The sequence below is a fragment of the Phyllostomus discolor genome, chromosome 4 (assembly GCF_004126475.2).
Source record: "Phyllostomus discolor isolate MPI-MPIP mPhyDis1 chromosome 4, mPhyDis1.pri.v3, whole genome shotgun sequence".
NCBI classification, from domain to species: domain Eukaryota; kingdom Metazoa; phylum Chordata; class Mammalia; order Chiroptera; family Phyllostomidae; genus Phyllostomus; species Phyllostomus discolor.
The window spans coordinates 1,835,982-1,856,743 of record NC_040906.2 but is presented as its reverse complement, the minus strand read 5'-3'; the positions used below and the strand labels follow the sequence as shown (position 1 = coordinate 1,856,743).

At 64.7% G+C, this 20,762-nt stretch overlaps 1 protein-coding gene across 16 annotated transcripts in view; it reads left to right on the top strand.

The window, feature by feature from the left end:
• The window catches only part of LRRFIP1 (LRR binding FLII interacting protein 1), a 107,583-nt gene that overhangs the window by 34,119 nt on the left and 52,702 nt on the right, over positions 1-20,762 (top strand). For 10 of the 16 annotated variants that reach the window (XM_036022666.1, XM_036022663.1, XM_036022661.1 and 7 more), the window contains exon 2: positions 13,713-13,799. In XM_036022666.1, coding sequence (XP_035878559.1) covers positions 13,713-13,799 — 87 coding nt within the window. Of the gene's footprint in view, positions 1-245; positions 586-13,712; positions 13,800-19,873; positions 19,892-20,762 lie in introns of those variants that run through there. The other 6 variants (XM_028509697.2, XM_036022657.1, XM_036022660.1 and 3 more) reach the window with 6 other exon arrangements.

Sequence of the window (20,762 nt, the reverse complement as noted above, 5' to 3'; positions counted from 1 at the left end):
CCCCAGCCTCCGGTCCCCGCCCGCGCCTCTGGGCGGGGTCGGCTGGGGTCGGCTTTCCCACCGCTTTCCAGGGGGACCGGAGGGAGGTGGGCGGTGATTGATAACCGGGGAGATGGGGCACGCACCTCTGGGCGCGGGGCGCGGAGGGCAGGCTGGGGGCGGGCCCCTGGGGAGGGGAGGGGCGGGGCTGGTCTCGGGTGGGCGGGGCGGGGCGGGGGCCCGGGTGGGCGGGACCAGAAGGGTTGAGGCGCTCCTCTGCCCGCCGGGGGCCCCCTCCTTGCCGGGAGGGCCGGGGCCACCTGCGCCACGCCCCTGGGCCGCGCCCGAGCCGGGAAGCGGGGAGCGCGCCTCCGCCTGGGGAAGGGCGAGTCCGGTGCCGCCGCGGGCCTGTCCCTGAACCGGAATCCGCCGCGCTGGGCATGTGGCTGTGCTGAGAGCCTGAGCCCGCGGACCGAGAGCCCGGCGCCCCCTGAGTTTCTGGCCTGGCTGTGCGAGGAGGTGGACGGGCAGCCGGGCACCATGACCAACCCCGCGGCCGCGCAGAACAAGGAAATAGACTGCCTGAGCCCAGAAGCGCAGAGAGTGGTAAGCGGAAAACCCAGGAACTTGGGTGCTGGCGGCGGACGTTTGGTCCTTGTTGGTGTTCCAAGGTCCAGGCCAGTGATCACCTGGGGCCGCAGGCGTCCGTGCCTGGCGCGGCGCGGGGCGGGCTCCACCTGGCCAGGGCCCCCCTCCGAGTGAACGTCCCCACGCGAGGATGTGCGGGTGGGAGGGGCCCTGCCCTCCGTTCAGTTTGCGCTCCGTGCGCGCTGACCCCCTGGGCAGAGGGCAGGTTTCTCCGGACGCAGCCCCTCCCAGGACCGAAAGGACGGGGCCGCTCCCTGGTGCCTGTGAGCGGCTCTGCCCCAGCCCGGCCACGGGGCCTCTGAGGACTGAGACCTGCGCGTGGTCTAGAGTCTTAGAGGGGGCTGATCGCGGGGTGTTTTACAAAGGACAGCGCCCGGGAGGAGCCGCGCCGGCAGCCAGGCCCTCAGCCCGAGACCCGCCGCATGTGGCGGGGGAGGCGGGTGTTTCAGGGCACGGCCCCTGTACTGGACCTTCTGACCTCTGGGGACTGAGCCAGCTGCTCCGCCTCCCCCAGCACCCCAGCCTCCAGAGAGACTGGCTAGTCTCCTGGGGCCCTCTGGGCCTGGACAGGGTGTCACAGGTATCCGGCTTAACGCCCGTGGGCGTGGGGTGGTCTGGTTAAAACTGGGCCCTGGGGGCGGGGGCACTCTGTCCTCCCCCGTCGTCATCGGGCTTGTGGTTGGTCGATGGGAATGTTTTAGGCAAAACGGTGCACCTGGGAAAGGAAACGTTTTGTGAAGTGAGTCCTGCAGAGACCCCAACTTCCCCTTCCCTGGGCCCCTGTGGGAAGTCGATGAACGTGGGGTCCCCCCAAACTCTCCCTCCTGCACCAGGTGGGCATCAGCGATCCCCTGCCCTGCAGGGCGCCTGGGGGGAGTCCAGGTGAGGAGATTGCCTCACCTTGGAGGTGCTGAGCGGCGGGCAAGCACCGGAGAGGCAGAGAGGTGGGCTGGGATGCACGCCCACTGGAGAGTCACCTCCTGGGGTCGTGGGGCGGGATTTCCACGTCCACGCTGGTGGGCCGCCTGGGAGACCCGCCTCCCACCGACCCCGCGGCCTCGGGGCCGGGAGCCTGCAGAGAGAGAGACCCCCGGGGTTCACCACCAGGGGCGGGCGGGCCCTGGGAGGAGGGAGCCATAGATGGCCAGAGCAGGGCACGCTGACCCCGGGCTGGACGGAGCTCCGCGGAAGGAACTCTGGGCGGGGACTTTCTGGAGAAGGAAAGCCTTCGCCAGGAGGACAGGCACGTGAGGCCTGGGGGGGGGGGGGGACTGTCCGTCCCAGGGAGGAGTAGAAATAAGGCCTGGCTCCCGGGACGGGGGTCTCCTTAACCCTTCGCTTGACCCTTGGGTTGTTGGGTCTGGCGGACGCGCATGCTTCCCAGGATTAGGGGAGGGGCTGTCGGAACCGCGTTCTGATGGAGGCCGTGAGCCCCGCCCCCCCACCCCCCCACCCCCGCCCCCAGGCCAGAATTCCCACCCGAGCGCCGCCAGAATCCCCACAGCGTGTGACGCCTGACCGCTGGGTCGGGGCGCTGGCCCCCTGTTCCCTTAGATCATCAACTAAAAAAGCGACATCAGCCAACACAGCAGTAGCTGCCTGGTGTGAGTGAATCAAAACTACCCTTACTTCTTCGTCAGCCCAGAGTATAATGTCTGTGTCTGGGGTGCTGCAGGGTTTTAGTGATTCGTCTGTGTGTGCCCGGAGATGAAAAAGGTTCAAAATCGCTGCCCCGCCACTCCCAGGACCCGGGAAGCTCCAAACACCAAAAGTTGTTGCCGTGTGTGGTGTATGTGTGTGTGTGGTGTGGTGTGTGTGTGTATGTGTGTGTGTGGTGTGTGGTGTGGTGTGTGTGTGTGGCAGAATTCATGGGGCAGCGAGACCTGCCCCGACAGGCGAGGCTGCTTCCCCGGGTGCGCTCCCTCATGCCCCCCGCCCCCCGCCCCGCAGCCCTGCTCGGGCTCCAAGGGGGGTGCACGGCGGGTTGCTGGTGGGTGACCCTGAGCACCTTTCTGAAATAGGAAGCTGTTGAGTTCCAAAACGTACCAGCTCCCAGGGTTCCCAGTATGAAATCGTGAACTTGTAGGAAGCTTTTCTTTTTTTTTTTTTTTTTTACTAAATAATAGCAAAACCTCTTTTGGAGTGAGAGCAGGGCGGGCAGAAGCTAAGCCGGCCCCCGTTTCCTGAGGGGAGTGGTGTCCTTGGAGGGGAGCACGCTCAGTGGCCCGCTGGGGGCGTGGATGGAGGTGGGTGCCTTGGAAGGGTGTCACCCCGTGGCCACCCTGGGCATTTCACGCTGGTCTGTGCCACTTGGGTTCTGCGTGAAGCGACCCCGTTGCCCTGGACACAGGTGTCTCCCATGGGGACGGCAGGCGGTGGGGGGTGGGGGGCACAGCAGTGCGGGAGGAGAGCCGGGGCTGGCCCTGCCTGGACAGGAGGGAACTCGGGGTCAGAGCAGGAGCCCAGGCTCCTCCCAGAACCCTCAGCGGCAGCCCGGGAGCTGTCCGGGAGAACAGTGTAGAAACCACACACTTATCTCACTTTTGTAACTTCCCGTGTGTGACACGGGTTGTGTCACCTGTGGTTGCTTTCCACACGCTGACTGGCACAAACGGGCAGGCACCCGTCCTGTCCGTCCGAGAGGCGGTCCCGGGGGCAGGGCTCGGTCCGGCCTGCCCCCCCGCAGTGTGTCCCCGGGCCAAGGTCCCGGGGCTCAGGCGGCCGGCCCTGCCCGCGGGACACTCGGCCAGAGGTTCCGAGCCCTGGGATCACACGGTCTGTTTCCGATCGGGCGTTCCCTCCAGCGTGGAGATAGAGAAACACTGAGTGAAGTGTTTTCTCACCCCATGGAGGCGCCCGCCAGGGCAGAGAGATGCAGGCTGCATTTCCCTTTTTCTTGACGCGTCAGTTTCTGTTCGGCCTGAGCGTTAGCCACGGGGCGGAAGCCTCCTTAGCAGAAGGTTGTTCAAGCCCCGCAGTCTAAGCCGCCACGGACGCCCGGCACAGGAAGTCGGGCTATTTATAAGTGCAGGGCTCTCTGCTCTCGAAGTTGATTGGAGTTTCTACTACCTACGCGAGTGAGGCCGTATCTCGTCTCTGCAGAGCCGCGAGGCACGGCGCTGGTGCCCGGCGTCTGCGCCTCAAAAGGCAGTGTTCGGGAGGCATGCCCTACCCCGGAGAAATCGGGCCGGTGACTCAGCGGAGGGAGCGGATGACTCGTCAGTTACTCATGTGCCAGAGCCTCCGAAATCTCCGTCCGTGTCTCAGAGCCGGAGGCCCGGAGCCCAGAAAGGGGGGGGGGGGGGCCCTGACCCGTGAAGGAGAGGAGCCTGGTGCAGCGCCCCGCTGTCAGGGACACCAGGGGTGGGCGGGAGAGCCCCCCCCTTTTATCACCCACCCCACTGTTCTAACCCCACGCCTCCCAAAGTGCAGCTGGCTCTTTTGAATAAACAAGCTTATTTTCATGGACTGAATTTACCCAGACTTTCATTATTCAAACTATCCGGATAAACCTAAGTGCAGTAACTTTTCTCCTAAGTGAAAGCGTTGTTTTGACTCCTCCCACCCCCAGCCTAACTGCAGCGCGAAGGAACCAGAAGCCAACAAGCAGGAGCTGCACAGCGGGGCTGTGTGTTGAGCTGTTCCTGCACACGGTGGGGGTGGGGGGGCGGAGCTTCACCTGCTTTCCTCCTTAACCCTGTAACTTGGTAACTTGAAAGCAGTTTCGCTTTGAGTGTACAGAACAAGTACTTTGTAGCAAAAAAGGCGTGAGTTATCTTCAGTTACTGTGATGAGCATTTCCTTTTAATTTTAGTCAGAATGTTTCATTCACAGGCTTGTGGGATAGGACCACTGAACGGCAGCCTCAGCCTAAAAAAGGCACATGGGCCTGTGGCCCCGGGGCTGGGGGGGTCGGGGGGGGGGGGCCGTCCCCTCCCCCGCCCCGCCCTCCCCCTGCACGTCCTCAGCTGAGCCCACACTGCTGCAGCACTGGCGACAGCGGGCAGTGTTTCCCGTTGTCACCCCGCGCCCCACCCCGTGTCAGCCTGTTCCGTGTTTCCTGTGGGCGTCGTCCCCAGCACTGGCCATCACCCCATCTCGTGAGAGGGCTCGGTCACCCCTGCTGACAGATAAAGAGGAAACTGAGGCTCGGAAGGGCCGGGGACTTCCCCCCAGTGCACACAGCTAGCAGGCCCGTGAGCTGGGGCCGACAGCTGTCCCCACGGTGGCAGCGCCCCGGGGCAGGAAGCTGCTGTCGTGGGAAGCTCCTCTCCTTGCAGCCCCGGCGCCCGGGGTGGTGGCGGGGGTTTCGTTCCACTGGGGCAGCCCCTTCAGACGCCAGGCCTCGCCCCTGAGCGCCTCTCCAGAAGTGTTCATTGTATAAATGTTTCACGTCTATTTCTGGTAGTTTTCAAAACTTTTCAGAAGGAAAGAACCCGCAGTGGACTCAAGTTTTCTAAATAAGGAAGAGCGCTCCAGAAACGAGGGGGGGTGGCGGGGGAGGCTGTAGACGGTTCTCTCTCTCTCTCCCATTCCAAGTACCTGCTTAATGTGTCCTGCCGGTCAGTGTCAGGTGACATGGGGACCCGGGCAGCCAAGCCTCTGGAGGGGAGAGCGGACAGCATCTGAGTCTCCCCCAGCCGGTCTCGGGGCTGTCCCGTGGACACAGGGAAGGTCGTCAGGGGCTGTGACCTGCCCAACACGGGTCACGTGGTGCTGCCGCAGGGCCCGCCTGACTCTGAGAGGGAGCCACGGCGATGACACCGTGGCACCTGGAAGGGGCGGGGCCCTCATGGGAGACCCCGAGTGGAGACGGGAAGGCGAAGGGAGCGGAGCGCAGGTGCGTTGGCTGCCGGGGACGCGTCCCCTGGAGAGCCGCCCAGGTGAGCCGGGCCGCTGTCACCTGCCAGCCACACGCACAGTGACAGGTGGCCGTCACGCTTTTGTCGGTCATTCCAGCGTGTTGAGACTGCTGGAGGAATGCGGGCATTCGCTCCTCTCAGAAGGAAACTTAAGGCGTAGGGGCAGCCAGAGGAGGAGTTTATTTGCACGGAGACTCGCTTACTCAGCGGCAGGACTGGCTGTGACGTTCGAGCCGGTGAACGTTCTAGGTCACTGCGCTCGGTGAGGTGCCGTGCGCCCTCTTGTCCCCGGGTAGCGCAGGTGGGCTGTGTGGGTGTGCGGGGTGCTTTGAAGGCGTGTGTCGTTCTGAAGACGGTGTCAGGGGAGAGGCTGACTGGCTCCACACGCGGGCCCCTGCCGCCCGGTGTGGACACAGCGTGTCGGGCCCTGGCGGTCCCGGGCCTGGCGCCTGCCCCTGTGATCAGGGCTGACACTCGGGGGATGCGGTTTGCCCACGCTCACCTCACGGTCAGTGGGAGGGCCAGGCCTGGAGACCCCCTGTGGACAGTCCTCTCTGCGGAAACTGAGGGCCAGGCCGGAAGGACGCGGCCCAGACAGAGGTGGCACCCGCGGCTTCTTGGGCTGCTCCGGGGAGGCCCCCCAGGAGCGGAGGGCCGGGCGCTGAAGGCTCAGTCACGGCCAGCCTGGCGAGCGGAAGGCTTTTCTGAAGGTTGCTGTCTTATCGCAGGATTCCACGGTAATCTCAATCATCTGAGTTGATTTCGGGGGAAATGTAGCATTTTTTAAAAATTACTAACATTTCTTTAAAGATTTTATTTATTTTTTTTTTTAGAGAGGGAAGGGAGGGAGAAGGAGAGAGAAACATCAATGTGCAGTTGCTGGGGGTTGTGGCCTGCAACCCAGGCATGTGCCCTGACTGGGAATCGAACCTGTGACACTTTGGTTTGCAGCCCACACTCAATCCACTGAGCTATACCAGCCAGGGCTGGAAACGTAGCATTTTAAATAACCAGCTAAACTCTAGTCTTTGACACTGCATCCTCCAGGCCTCCCAGTAACATCAATGAGGGGTGGCTTGTTTATTTTTTGGCAACACACTTTTAACTCTGACATGAAATCCATAGGCCCTCACATCCACCTTCGCACATAGTATCGTACATAGTATCGATAGAACGTTTAACTGTACATAGTATCGGGTCAATAGAACGTTTAACTGTAACGCTGAGGATAAACCAAAGGAAGGTGCATTGCAACACCGGAGAGTGAATTCCGCTACCTGCATGGTGTTCCTGAGGACCGTCGTCAGTGGTCAGACGCTTGTGCGAACCCGGGCCCGGCACCGTCGCCGCAGAACGCAGCCTGATACACCGACGCGCCGTCCTCACACCCAGAGAGCACGCGTGTGCGGCCACCGGTGACATGACACCCCCGATCGGGAGGGGCTCTCAGGGAAGCTGTGAGCCAGCCAGGCGCACCGTTCCCTCACTCGCCCACTGGTGCTCGTGGAGACCGGGCGGGACGTGTCCTGAGTTCCTGTGGGAGCCGGAAGCAGCTCGCCGGCCTGGAAACGACCGGGTGGTTTTCTGTCTGCTCGAGGGGCCGTGGGAACTCGCCTTCTTGTGCGGCCCGTCTCCGGGCAGGGCGGTCAGCAGGCCGCCCCTCGCCCCCGAGTGCCATCAGCGCCCCCTCCAGTCCCTGCCACCCCCAACACGCCCCCGCCCGCCCCCACAGCACTTCCAAAATGCTCTCCTAGACCTGCCCCCCCCCCCCCCCCCCGCTGACACTGACAGCTTTTCGTCCCCATGGTGACCATATGTATGACAGTCTCGGTCCCAAGGATAGGCCCCTCGTCGGGGGACTTACTGTGACTGCTCGAGTGAGGGTTGTGGGCAGGTAAGACTTGAGGACGGTGGTCAAATGCATGGTGGCAGCCGAGGGACCCGGGGACAGCAGGCACACCGCACAGAGGCCAGCACAGGCCACTGTCGGGCGCTGCCGGCCTGCCGGTGCCCGTCACAGGGTCGTCGCAGGCTGCTCCCCGGCCGGGCCAGCCCGCCTGGCCTCTTGGAATGGCAGGCTATTTTTAGACTCCTCTGCCTGTGAGGGGCTGGGGTTTGCACAGAAAACAAAAGCTGGTGGCTATTTCCACCTCCTGCAGCAAAGGCGGCTCCGGGAGGGGACTCTGGCCCGGCTGCACGGTCGCCTGCTCCGGGCAGGGCGCGTGCCCGCATCGCCAGCCATGGCACAGGGGTCGCGTGTGTGTTCTCGGGGTGTCAGGCCGCCCCGTCGGGCACTGTGCTCCTTCGTCACCGCGGGAGAGACTCACGTGTGGACAGAGGTCCCTGCGTGTTTCTCCGTGGCCACACCAGGCTTCAGCTGGGTAACCGCCCCCTGACGGGACGGGAGTGAGCTCTGAGCCCCCCTCAGCTGCTCCCAGGAGGCGGTGCCCTACACTTGCGTCATGTGGCCTGGCAAAAACTCCCCTCGGTCTTTCCACCTGGAGGCCTGGTTTCCGTCCCGCCCTGTCCTGCCCTGTCCCGTCCCTGCAGCCGCCAGATGCTCGTGTCTCCGGACAGCCCCACGGGGCGCCCTGTCCACTGGGCCTCTGAGGCAGCACCCCAGGGGGGCGGCCATCCCCAGGGTCCCTCCTGGGCGCCCAAGGCCCCCTCGCCTCTCCGGGGCCCCAGCCTGTGTTTGTTTGTGCCGTGCGCCGACAGTCCCCTCCCTAACGACACCGAGAGTGCCAGCGCCCAGCGCTACAGACAGTCATTCGCACGTCGGCCACGGGCCGTGGGTGTCCCCGGGGCCCTGCAGGGCGGGGAGCTGCCTTCCTGAGCTGTCATCCGGGTGCCTTTCCAGACCCCAGGGCTTTCCCTGGGTAGGAGCCGGGGAGCAGACGCCACCAAAGCCGGTCTCAGTCCATTTCTGAAGAGCGGGGGCCTGTGTGCCGCCCCCCGCCCCTGCCCCGTGCCCCCGGTAGAACTCAGGGGCCCCTGGGTGCAGCTGCGGCGTCAACCCAGCAGAGAAAGCGCTAACTTGTCCTCGGACCACAGGGTAGGGGGCCTCGGGGTGTGGAATTCCACACTGTGCCCCGTCCCAGGGGAGCCCCGAATCTCAGGACGAGTACGAGCAGGGCGGGGAACCCCTGGAGCGTGCGGGGTGCTCAGAGTTGCAGACACAGGCGCGTCTGCCTCCCGCCACACCCCTGTCCTCTGCACGCAGTGGGGACCGGGCCCCCGGCGCCCCCACTGTTCTGTTCTCTGGGGCGGCGCACCCCGTGGGCCCTCCGGGTGAGTGAGTAGGAGCTGCAAGGAGGACCCAGGCCTCCGTGGAATTGGGGTGCGGGGTGCTGGGGTCGGCGTGTGGCCACCCCACCCTGGGGGGCACCTCCTGCTGCGCAGACCGCCCACCGCAGGAGGGAAGGCGGGACTGAGGACGGCCACCCGCAGCCCGGCCGGCGGGCTGGGTTTCTCCCGGCGCCCCGGTCTCTCTCTCGTTCTGCTGGGCCTGAGTCCTCCGCCGGGGCGGCTGTCCCAGCTCCGGACCCCGAGGAAAGCCGAGGCCCTTATCTCTGGCGGAAGCTGTTATCTTCGGAATTCCTGGCGCGCCGGGCGGGCCGGGCGGGTGCCTGGTGGGGCAGGCCTGCGTCTGACCCCTTAGCCCGAAGCCCTTGTGTCCTGCCCCTGAGAGAGCCACGTCCCCTCTGCAGTGGGTCCAGAACTGCCGGCCACCGGCCCAGGGGCCCGTCACCGCAGTGACCGCTGCTGTGGCCGCGGCTTCTCCACCCAGCTCTGCGGCCTGTGTCCAGACTGGCCCGGGCGGTGCTGCCCCAAGAGGCCCGGTCACGGGGGGGACAGGGCCCGGTCAGTGGTCTGTCTCCCTGGCCGGCCTGTGCGCCCCGTGGCCGGCCTCTGTGCCTGTAGCCTGGACTCGGCCGGCCACTGTGGGGCTGGCCTCCGAGCCCCGGGTCAGGAGACCCTGGGGCTGGGACCGGGGCTAACGTGCGTGTTTGGCCTCCGGCCCGCCCCCCTCGCATGTGGGAGCGCTGCCCTTCCCGTCTGCCGTCACTCACGAGGCAGCAGTGCAGCTGTGGAGGCGGGGGCAGCTCTTCAGAATTATGATGAGACAACTCCGTGCCCAGTGCGGTCCCCGCCTCCCCACCGTGCTGCCCAGGACCCTAAGGCCCTGTGTACCAGGGTCGGGCCAGGACCAGGACCCGAGGGCCCTGAGGGGAGGGTCCCGGGAGGGTGGGTCTCGTCCTCTGTAAGGGGCGTTCCCCTCCCACGTGGGGGGCGGTCCTGAGAAAGCCGGGGAGCCTGGATCTCATCCACGTCCGTCCGAGGGGCCCTCAGCGGTCAGCACCTCCCTGGACTCCAGCCGACCCTGCAGGCGGCATCAGCAGGGGGTGTTGGCAGGGGAGGGGACGCCACACTGCGGCCGTCTGAGGCCCAGAGCCCTGGCGGCCTTCCTGCAGGAGTGAGCACGGTCACCCTCATTTCCTCCCTCCCCTCCCCCGTCTCCCTCCGCCCTCTGTCACCCTCCCCCCTTCCTTCCTTCCTTCAGAAGAGTTTGCAGTTTATTTGAAAACTGTCAAACAACCCAGACACAGATGGGATGACAGAAAGCAGGGGCCCCCACACTCCAGCGGTGCCAGCCCCTCCCCCCAGGGGCGGGGCCCTGCTGAAGCCGCGAGGGCCGTCCCCCCCCCAAGCGCTGGGGGGGGGGAGGGGGGTTGTCTGCTGGAGGCTGCGGCGCCTGCGTCTCCAACAGGTCCCGGGTGATGGATGCACCTCTGCCGGGAAGGACACTGTGACACCTTCAGCAGAGCGAGCCCCGCGTCCCACCCGCAGCCCCAACAGCCCTCGGCCCGCAGCCCGGCGCCCCCATCCCCTCCCCACTCAGGTCCTGTGGCGCCCAGACTCTGGGGCGGAGGGCTGGCGGCTGCCTCTCAGGGTGGCCCCTGCAGGCGGAGGGGGGACAGCAGCCTGGGACCTCTGGAGCTGTGCCCTGGGACCCCAGCCCGAGGTCTGAGGGCGGGCTGGGGGCGCGGTTAGCCCCAGGGCTGCCCGCGCTCTGCGGGGGGGTGGAGGGGGCGGGGCACTACAGCCGATTCGCTGACGCCGCCGGCCGGGGCGTGTCCGTACTCTTGTTTCTCAAGTGTTTCCGAAGCCCTGAGCCGTGTGTACAATACTTTGTCCCCCGAATTCCCTGAATCCGTCTACGTCCCTGTGCCTGTCCTCATCTCCCGGGAGGCTGGGGGCGGGGACGCGGAGGCCGTGCTCCAGGGCCTAGGCGGTGGCCAGGGGGGCAGGGCTTCCGCTCCAAGGTCGGCTCCTGGGACCCGGGCGCCTGACCCCCTGCAGCGCAGCGGCCTCGAGGCTGCTCGTCACCCTCTGCCGTGCGTCACCCTCGGCGGCGACCCCGCCCACTCAGGTTCCCGGCTCGCCCACTGGGATGCAGCCGCTTGGCCCCGGCTGGACTTCTCGCCACCTCCCCACCTGTCCCAGTGCCACCGGCCTGCCGGCCAGAGGTCAGAAGGCAGAGGGCAGGCCCCGCTGTGTCCCTGCTGAAAACCCTCCCGCGGTTCCGCAGGCCTTTAAGATAAGGGTCCAGATACGGGAGCTGGGCGCTGCGCCTGGACCTCAGCCCTCCGGACTTCCTGCCGGGCCGGGCGCCTCGCCCCTCCTCCCTGGCCTGGCTGTCCTCGTGGCCGCTGGGGGTTTGGCCTTGGGCTCCTCTCCCCCTGGAAGCCCTCCTGACACCAGAGCTGGGTTCAGTTCCCCTCTACCCCCCACCCCGATGTCACTTGCCACTTGTACGAGGTCTCCAACTGCTTTGCCTGCACCCCAAGACTGGGGACCCAGGCTGTACTGTGGAAGCCCTTCCCAGCTGCCTGGGGCAGCTGTGCGAGATTGTGTGGCTGGGCCGGTGGCAGCCGGTGAGGGGTGGTTCCCCGAAAACTCAATCCAGAAAGTGAAAGTAAGCATTTGGGAACCCTTAGCCCCTCTGACACGGCTGTGACCCCAAGCACGCAGGTTCAAGTTTCACACCTGTGTTGGCGGCGGTGGGCCTGCCCCGGCCCACAGAGGCGCTGGCCGGAGGCCAGGGCAGGGCCTCCCATGCTGTGTTGGTGGAGATGAGCTCGCGTTTGCGTGTTGCCGTCGGGGCCGTTGCTATTTTGTATCTTCTGTTCACTTGACCACTTGATTGTATCTGATAGAGTCTGGGCCCCCTGCCGCGCTCACGCCCGCCCAGAGTAATCTGTCCCGTGATTCGCTCAGGGTCTGCCAATGAGGGGCCGTCTCCATCTGCCACAGACCGCAGCCCAGTCACGGGAGGGGCACCCGTCATGCTGTGGGGCCCACACTCGAGGGGAGCAGATCGTGGGGAGCAAGGGGCCACCCTGGAGCCCCCTGCCATCCCCTCCGTCCCCCTCCGGCAGCGCCTGCCCCTCTCTCACATTCCCGCTCCCCTTCCTCTTCCCCCGTGCCCCCTTCCCTCTCCCCAGCCCCCGCCCCATCGGCCCCGCCCCAGCCGATGGGCTGTGGCCGCAGGCCTGTGCCGGCAGGGACACGGGGCCAGCAGGCTGCTGGGAGGCCTCTGCCCTCGGTGTGACCATTGTCCTCTCGCTGGCCCGCCCATGGGGCTAGAGGAGGTCCCTGTGGCCACTGGGCCACAGATGAACCGACAGATTCATCTGTCGGTGGCCAGAACTCTCTGGCCACAGACAGATGAACCTTCCCCTGCCCTGCCCTCCAGCTTTGCCCCTCACTCAGTGTCCAGAACTTTGAAAATGGCCAGAGAGTCCACGTTCTCACATAGGCGTGACTTTGACGCCTTGCATTGAAGAGGGCCTGGGCTTGGTTGTTGAAGGAACCGCATGAACAAACCATAAAATGAATTTTTTCTGAGCACACAGCCGGCCAACCGTGGACAGGTCAGCTGGGGTCAGTTTCCGCTTCGACTAGAATGTAGAAAGCAGACAAATATGAACTTCAGTGCAAGTGTGGGGCCAGATGCCCCTGACACCAGGGCCCACCGTCCTGACCTCGGCCTGCAGTGCAGGAGGCCCGGCCGCTGGGGGTGGGAGGGGGGCACCTCCAAGCGCCTCACTGCGCGCTGGCCCGCTGCCCACAACAGAACCCTGCCGGCCGTCCCCGATGGCCCCGTTTCAGGATTATCTAGGGAACCCGGAGACATCTGAAAAAGGTCTGCAGAACTGGTGGAAGAATTACGGGTGTATCCCTGAGAAAAATAAGTGGAAAGAAGGTGGCATTTGACCCCAGAAAACCTGAACACCGACACACTTGCAGGCTCCCCTCCCGGAAATAGCGACTGAGGGGGAGGTGGGCGCAGCGAGATGCAGCGTCCAGGTGCCAGGTTCCAGGGCAGGGTCGGCATTTTCAATGCTCTCAAGCAGAGTGTGGGAAACAGCCAAGCTGGCAGATAGGTAAACGGAGGCAGATGTGTATTTATATTTATGTTTACTGTGAGGCTTCTAACAGCTCTGGTCTTGGTCTGGAGAAGAGACGGGCTTCCTGGCGCTGCGGGTGTGGGGGAGGAAGCCGAGGGCAGCAGGGGGCCGCAGGGGGGACTGGACAGGGGCTCTGGAAACCGGGGTCAGAGTCTCAGGCCTGTGCCCTCGGACGTCTCTGGCAGCCTCCCCCGGCCTCCCTTCCTGCTCTGTAACGGGAGGGGCGGGGCCAGTGGCCCTGCCCTGCCTGAGTGCCTTGCTCCGTGCACTAGTCTCTGGTAGCGCCAGGGGAAGGCAGACTGCCCAGCCTGGCCACTCACGGGCTGTGTGACCTTGGGCAAGTTACTTACCCTCTCTGTGCCTTAGTTCCATGTGTATAACCCAGGGATGGTAACAGTATCTACTTAATAGCACCATTTGGTAACAGTAGCCACCTAATAGAGCTGTGTGGTAACTGTATCCACCTACTAGCGTGGCCGTGGCATACGGTACCTGACGCCTGTGGAACAGTGCCCACGGCCTTCCGTGGCTCCGTGGATGGCGGCAATCGTCAGGACTTGTAGCTGCCGCTACCGTTGGCCCCTTAACCCCTCCAAGCCTGCGCCGCGCCTCCGTGTGTGTGTGTGTGTGTGTGTGTATGTGTCAGCCTCCGAACAGGGTTTTCCTTAAACAGTGTCCTTGTTAGCAGCCACGTACCCGAGAGGGGCCGCGGGCCCGACCTCTAACCCTGTCTCCACGTGTGTTTCAGGCGGAGGCCCGGCTGGCGGCGAAGCGCGCGGCCCGTGCCGAGGCCCGCGAGATCAGGATGAAGGAGCTGGAGCGGCAGCAGAAGGAGGTAACGCGGCTTCTCCCCCGGCCCCCTCGGGGCGTTTCCGTCTCCGGGCGCGTGCGGGGGCGGGGGCGCCGTCCGTGTGACGTCTGTCCCTCGGATCAGAATGCACTTGGCCTGCGACTGCTGTTCCAGGTCAGGCCGGGAGGGTGCATAGCTGGGATGCCGGTCGTGCCTGTCCCAGCCCCGACCTGTGGGATTCCAAGAGCGGCCTGCGGCATCCGGGCCGCCGGCCCGCGTGGGTCTCCCCGGCCCGGCTCTCCTCCGGCTCTGGCCCTCAGGGCCTCCCTGCCGAGTGAGAATCCCCACCCCCTGGACTAAAAGCGTGGAAGGAGAACAGGCGATTATGTTTTTAAGCTAACTGAACGGTTCTGTTTAAAAACACGTCTCCTGAGGTTCTACGCTTTGCAACAGGTCTCGTGGAGCCCGAAGCCCAGAGCTCACACCGCGGGTGAGGTAGCCAGGGGAGAGTGTGGGCAGCAAGGTGTTTACACACCTGTTGAAGGTGTTCGCTGCTTATTTGCATGACCTTGAACTGGAGCCAGAGTCCTGCAGACAGCGAGGGCCTTTTACTGGCAGTTACAGCTGTGAGCTTCCCCGTGACCTCGACGTCCCGGGGGAACAAAGGAGCCCCACCCAGGGGACCCCGTTCTCCTGCGGGCCACGCCCTTGGAGACTTCCGCCCAGGCCCCGCCCAGGGCTCTGCTGGTTCGGAGGTTTTCAGTTGAGTGTGTCAGAGAGCACCCGCCAGCTCCTAAAACCCCTGCAGATTCTGCCACTTCCCTCCGGGGTGGGGCCCTGGGCCGGTCACTCGGGGTCACCCTCGGCCTGAAGGGCGTGTCACCCCCCCCCCCGCCCCCCGCACTGCAGAGGCGTGACCGTGAGGCAGGGATACGCTTCCTCGAGCTCTGAAGAATAGGTTGGCGGTCATTAGAAGTGACTCAAGCCCAGGGTGATAGCCGGAGGAGTCCCACCACCACCCCGATGATGGAGGGCAGGGGCCGCCAGGCAGCCCCACGGCGCTGCCGGGGGGGGGGGGGACCCAGGGGGTCCTGCTGCTGAGGGAGAGCCACACCGCCCTCCAGCCGTGGTCAGGAAGTGGCCGCGTGGGAGGTGTTGCTCGTCCCCTCTTCCTGGGAACACAGGCCCCACGAGCAAGCATTTGAGGGCAGGCCCGTGCGTCCCCCGCCTGGGTGGAAATGCGAATGGGTCGTAAGCACGTCCTGGTGCTGGTGGTACTGGCCCCTGGAGTGTGTCTAGTGCTGTCCTTGTGGGTTCTTTCTCCTCTCAACCTACCCCAGGAAGCGCGGGTTTGGCATTCTCTCGAGGCGCCCCGCCCCCAGAACTGCGTTTCTCACCCTGAAATTGGAGACAGATGCTCCCAAATTTTCACATGAATTGTTTGGACGTTGGCACTCCTCCCGCGGCCCGGCGACCGGCCAGCAGCTCCTCGCCTGCCCGTCATCTTGGTCCAGGGCGAGGTGGGGAACCTGGCCGACATCGGCCGCAAACTCGGGGCGTGGCCGGGAGTGACCGTCGGGGGTCACTCCGAGAAGCATTTTCGAGCACGAAGATGGGTGTTGGAGCCGGGACGTGGAGACAGGAGCAGGTGTTGTTTGGGAGACCTTTGTCCCCTACCTGGGTCACCTGGGCTGTGGGAGCCGTCCGGGCACCAGGCCGCTTCTGCAGGCTCGGCCTCTGCTGGAAGTCAGAGTCGTTGGAGGCCACTAGTTCCTTCGGCCCGAACTTGCTCTCAGTAATCGGCACTTTAAGTGACAGATGGCTTTTTCAAGCTGCCTGGTGCTGGTGGCTTTTTCAAATGTTTCTGTTCATTGAGTAGATGCCCTCCAGCCCACTGGGAGCAGGCCACTGGGAGCCCCTCCCCCTGCTCTGGAGCTCAGAACCCCCCGGGGGTGGGGCCAGGACATGGACTCAGTGGGCAGCAGGGTCGGGGGCCGGGTGCTCACACTGTGGCCCATCTCTCAGGACACATCACCGTCCGAGGAAGTGGCAGCTTCCGTCTCCAGCACCGGGACCCCCCACCCCGCCTGCAGCTCAGGTTTTCCTGGGCTTTCCCCCCGACCCAACCGTTCCCAGGTCTTGAAAGAGCTGTGGGAAGAATTTTACGTTAAGTTCTGGAAAGAGCTGTGGGAAGAATCCCCCCCCACCCCGTGTTTCTGTCACCATGCCAGCTTTGCCGTGCCCGGTTGAGTTTCAGCACCGGCCTCCCCCTCCCCCCCTGCCTGTAAGCATGTCCGGTGGCCTGGGACCGTCCCCGAGCTCTGTCACCGGCCGAGCCACAGACTCAGGAAAGCGGGCAGTGAGTCTGTGGGGGTGGGGGGGGGCCCTGCCTTCGGTGTCCTCGGTGGCCTTAGCCATCATTTTAGCCTCCGGCTCACATTTAGGAGAAAGTGGCTTTCACCAGGTGCATTCATTCACACAAGCGGAGCATTCCTGCAGAGCCCCGGTGAGCGCGAACTACAGTGTGTGTGTGTGTGTGTGTGTGTGCACGGCTGTCTTCCTATTGCACCTTTGGGGGAAACACACCCTGCCCTTAACCACGGACGGCCTGGGCCGAAGCGTGCACTTGGTCACGCGGGCAGGTTCCCGCAGAGCTCCGTGTGCAGGGTCCTTGATTCCCAGGGTCCAGGGGAGAGGGAGGACTTGAGGCAACCACCACCTGTTTGAACGGCCTCCTTCAGACCGAGAAACACGACCCGTTTCTCCGTCTGAGTCAACGGAAGCCGTCCTGTTTCATTTTAGTTCTGCGGCCTGCCAGTGACCCCGCCTGCTAAGTCACGGCCCTGTAATTTGGGTAGTGTGTTAGGGGGTGGGAGGTGGGCTGGGGCCCCCAGGTGTGAGCCTCCCGCGCTGCGGGCTGGCGGCACCAGGCTCCACCCCGGCCAGGGCCCGGGTGCTGAGCAGCGCGGCCGCCCTCGGGGCTTGGTGCCTGCCTGGGCTCTGGGGCTCTGCAGAAAAAACCTGATTAAAACCTGGGAAATCCGGTTTGATTAAAACCTGGGAGATCCGGTTAGAAAGGCCAGCACTGCCTTCCTCGGTCGCACACCCAAGCGTCACTGGGCTAGTCGGTGGCCCAGCAATGTTGAAATTCTTCACGCCACGGTGCCTCTCACTTTTACAACGGGGACCCTCCAGGGGTCCATCCACAGGGGTCAGAGGTTCCGTCCCGACTCACGTCCATGGGCCGGCTCCCATGGAGGCAGGTCAGTGTTTTGGGACCCTCTGGGCACCGAGCCAGCCCTCGGAGAGGCTCTGAGGCACAGGCCCAGGTTTCCACCCGCGGCACCGAGTGGCACGGGGACCCGGAGGGGCGCGTGGCATCGCTGTCAGCAAACACCCTAGGTGACGTCCCCTTTCCACCTGTCCCACGAAGGTGCCTTCCCTGTGGGGCACGGACTCCTACTGGGGTCGGGGTGCAGGCCTGGGGACCACCATCCCTACGTGTGTGGTCCGGGTGTGCAGCGACCACCCGGTGTGAGCTCTGGAGGAGGCAGAGAAACAGCCTGAGGGAACGCCCGGGCCCTGGGAGGCCAGAGCAGGGCCAGACGGGGGTGCAGGGTGGCGGCAGCAGCCACCCTGCTCGTCCCGGGGGTCAGTCCATGGCCGTGGCCTGAGCCCGGCAGCCACGCTGGATGACACGGACAACGACCTCACTGTCCTGCGTTTGGGGCCGTCGAAAGTGCCGTCTGCTCCTTCAAGAGCAGGATTGGAAAGGTTTTAAGTAAAACAGAGAGGTCTTTCACTACTAGTCAGAGAGACCGGGGAGGGGCCGGGGGAGGGGCAGGGACAACCTGGAGGCCTGGCCCCGTGGCAGCCCTGGGCCCGGGGACGGTCACCCTGTGGGGGGCAGGGCTGCCGGGTTCCATGTACAGGGCAGAACTTCAGGCCTCCCTGAGGCAAGCGTTTGACCCACAGCCAAGGGAACGGCCACGGTGTCAGGTTAGACCTGAAAAGGCTGCGAAGTTGTGGCCTTCCCCGTACGCCCTGCGCCTGGAAATCCCGGTCCCATTGGCGGTGAAAACAGGCTGAGGGGGAGGGTGGGCAGCCGGCGCGCTCACCGGGCGGCTCCAGGTGGGGGAGGGGGGCGGGGGGGGGGGGCGAGCCACACAGGCCAAGTCCATTTACAAGTGGAAACATACCTTGAAAAACAAGTTTTCTCCTTGGGGCTGAACTGGAGGGGCAGAGGAATCAACACAAAGCAGACCGTTTTATTAGCAAGGGTTTTGCGAGACCAGGGCGGCCGTGTCTGCTCACCCGGCTGTTTCCGGGGTGGGGGAGTGTTCGTGTGTGCACCTGTGTGCGCGGGCGTGTGCGTGACATTCGTGTGTGCGCCCGGAGACCGGCTGGCGTGGCCTGAGCGTCAGGGCCAGGGCTGTGCGTCGGGATTCGGGCAGGGGTGCGGGCCACGCCTCTCGGCCTCCCCTTCGCAGGTCGCCCCTCTGGGCCTATTGTTAGGAGCGGCCCCAGGGCTGGAGGTTGCTCAGTCTGCTCGCCCGGGGCACTGGCGTTGTAAGTGCTCGATGAAGTGGACGTGAGTGTGTTCGTGAGGTCGGTGTGCAGCCCGAAGGACTGCAGTGTGGGTGTAAAAATGAGAAAGGGGGGTCTGCCTTCACAGGGTGGTGGGCCCCCACCTGCACACAGGTGCTTCTGCATGGGATGGGGTTTCCTGGGGGAGGCGCCCGGACCAGGTGAGGGTAGACCGAGCCTGGGGACGCCTGGAGCAGCGGTGACTGTCCCTGGCAGCTCCAGGAGCCAGGATGCTGCTGGTGACGCCGTGCGGGGGGAGGGGGTTCAGAGGCAGGGTGTGGTGGGAGCCTCCTGGGGGCCTGGGACCCTCCGAGGGGGTGTGGAGAGTGTGCAGAGAGGCCAGGTGAGCAAGGGACACGGGCGTCGAGGACTGTCAACCTGTCACCCGCCCCAGCAGGCCCCAAGGACGGGGGCCATGCACGGCTGCAGGTTGATCCCGACCTCCTGGGCCAGCCCCAGCCCCAGCCCCCCGGTTGCGGCCCACTGCACCCCCCAGTGGGCCTGTCACCAGCGCAGACGGTGAGAACGGACCGCAGCCGCTGCGCCCTGGGCTGCCTGGAAGGGCCGGGCGGGTCCATCAGGGACGAAGGCGTGTGGGCAGGCCCCGGGAAACCCCGGTGAGCCTCCCGTCTGCGAACCTGCGCGAACAGGAGCAGAGTGGCGGTGCGACGGTGTGGCAGGTGGTGTGGCGACCAGGGCCCGTCTCTCCCGGGGCCCCTGACCCGATCAACAGTCTGCTGGGGGCACCGGGTCTCCCACGGCCATCACGTCGCGTGAGTGCACCGCTGCTCACCACGTGAGCCCAGGAACGCCGAGGCTCTCATCTCACAGCTTGGCCGAGCCGGGAACCATGGCCTGACCCGGTGCATGTTTTCTCAACTGAGGGAGGGAGGGAGGGAGGAAGCACTTCGCAGCCTAGCCTGGGGACGCCTGCAACCCAGGAGGGACGGCTGAAGCCCACCGCCGTCCGTGCCCGTGTGGGACAGTAGGCCGCTGTGAAGTGTGCTTCCGGGCTGTGCCAGCGAGCCCTCGGTGCGGCCGGGGTCTCCCTGGTGGTGGTAACGGTGTGTGCCCACCCGAGCCGGAACCGGGAGCGCCTCTCTCTGCCGCGTGTGGGTGTGACCAGCTGGCTCTCCCATTAAGGTTCCGCGCTTCCTCGTTACACGTTCATCGCTGCGAAAGGAAGCTCTGAGCTGGTGGTGAAGTGCTTGTTCCGCGCGTGGGGACAGGTCCCCGGGCAGCCCCCTGCTGCGCGGTGGCGGCAGGGTTCCCACAGGGACCCGTGGGAGGACGCCGTGTCCCCCCCCCCCCAGGGCGCCTGCGGCGAACGTGGAGTGGGCTCCGGAGCGACCGAGGCTTCCGCTGAGACCCCGGGCGAGTTCCGGCTCCCGCTCGACCAGGCCTTCAGTGTTTCCCCCTTCTGCGGCTTTCGTGCACACCGCCGGGCGCTGGGAAGCCTTCCTCTCTGGTGCTCCCACTTTCTAACTTGCGTTTCACGTTTCCTTCTCTCTTTCTTTCGCCCTTCTCCGCAGATCTACCAAGTGCAAAAGGTAGGCCCTCCCGGCTTCGCTCTCTGGTGTGCATGCACTAGTGTTTTCTGGCCGCCTTTCGGCAGTAGCCCCTTCCCCCGAGAAGACACAATTCCTGCCGCTTCTCTGACCGCTGTGCTGTGGCTGGCTTCGCCGGGACCACCCGCGCTCTCTCCCAGCTGCCCCTCCGTCCCCGCGGGGAGCTCCTCGCCCCGGATGCTCTTCTCGTCTGTGTCTCTCTCAGGACATTAGAAAACTGTTTCTTTGGGGAGAAAAAAAAAACTAATTCTAGGACAAAATTAAATCCCATATGAGAATTTGGGAAACCTGTGGAAGTCAGATATTTAAAGAGAAAGATGATCCTTCCATGGAATTTTATTAGAAAGATTTCAGCATGCCAAGCACCGTGTATTGAGAGATGATGGCAGACTGTGAAGGAAATCCGAGTGAAAAAGAAAATGCTGACAGAATGGTGCAGCTCCACAGTTCCCAACAAGGGCAGCGGGGACGGAGGGGCAGCACAGCCGGGGTGGCCCGGGGGTCGGCCTTGGTGCGGGAAGGAGGGAGCAGGTCCCTGGGGGTGTCCAGACCGGGCCCACCGCCCTCCCCGCGCATGGGCTTAACCTGTCACCTGTGACCCCTCTCCTAGTTGCTTTTTATATGAATTCATTCAGCTTCCAGATAACGAGCGAGGGCCATGGCTTTTCTTCTAGAGCAGCTACTAATGAAGTCAGAGCCAGGCGGCTTGAGTCCAGAGGCGAGGCCCCTGCATGCACTCACGGAGACCTCGAGGTGCTGTGCTCGACCCCCCTGACCTGCCCCAGCCCCAGGCGCCCCCCCCAAGTCCTGCCCGCACCCCGCCTGTGTGACCGCGTCCCCCACGTCTGTGGGG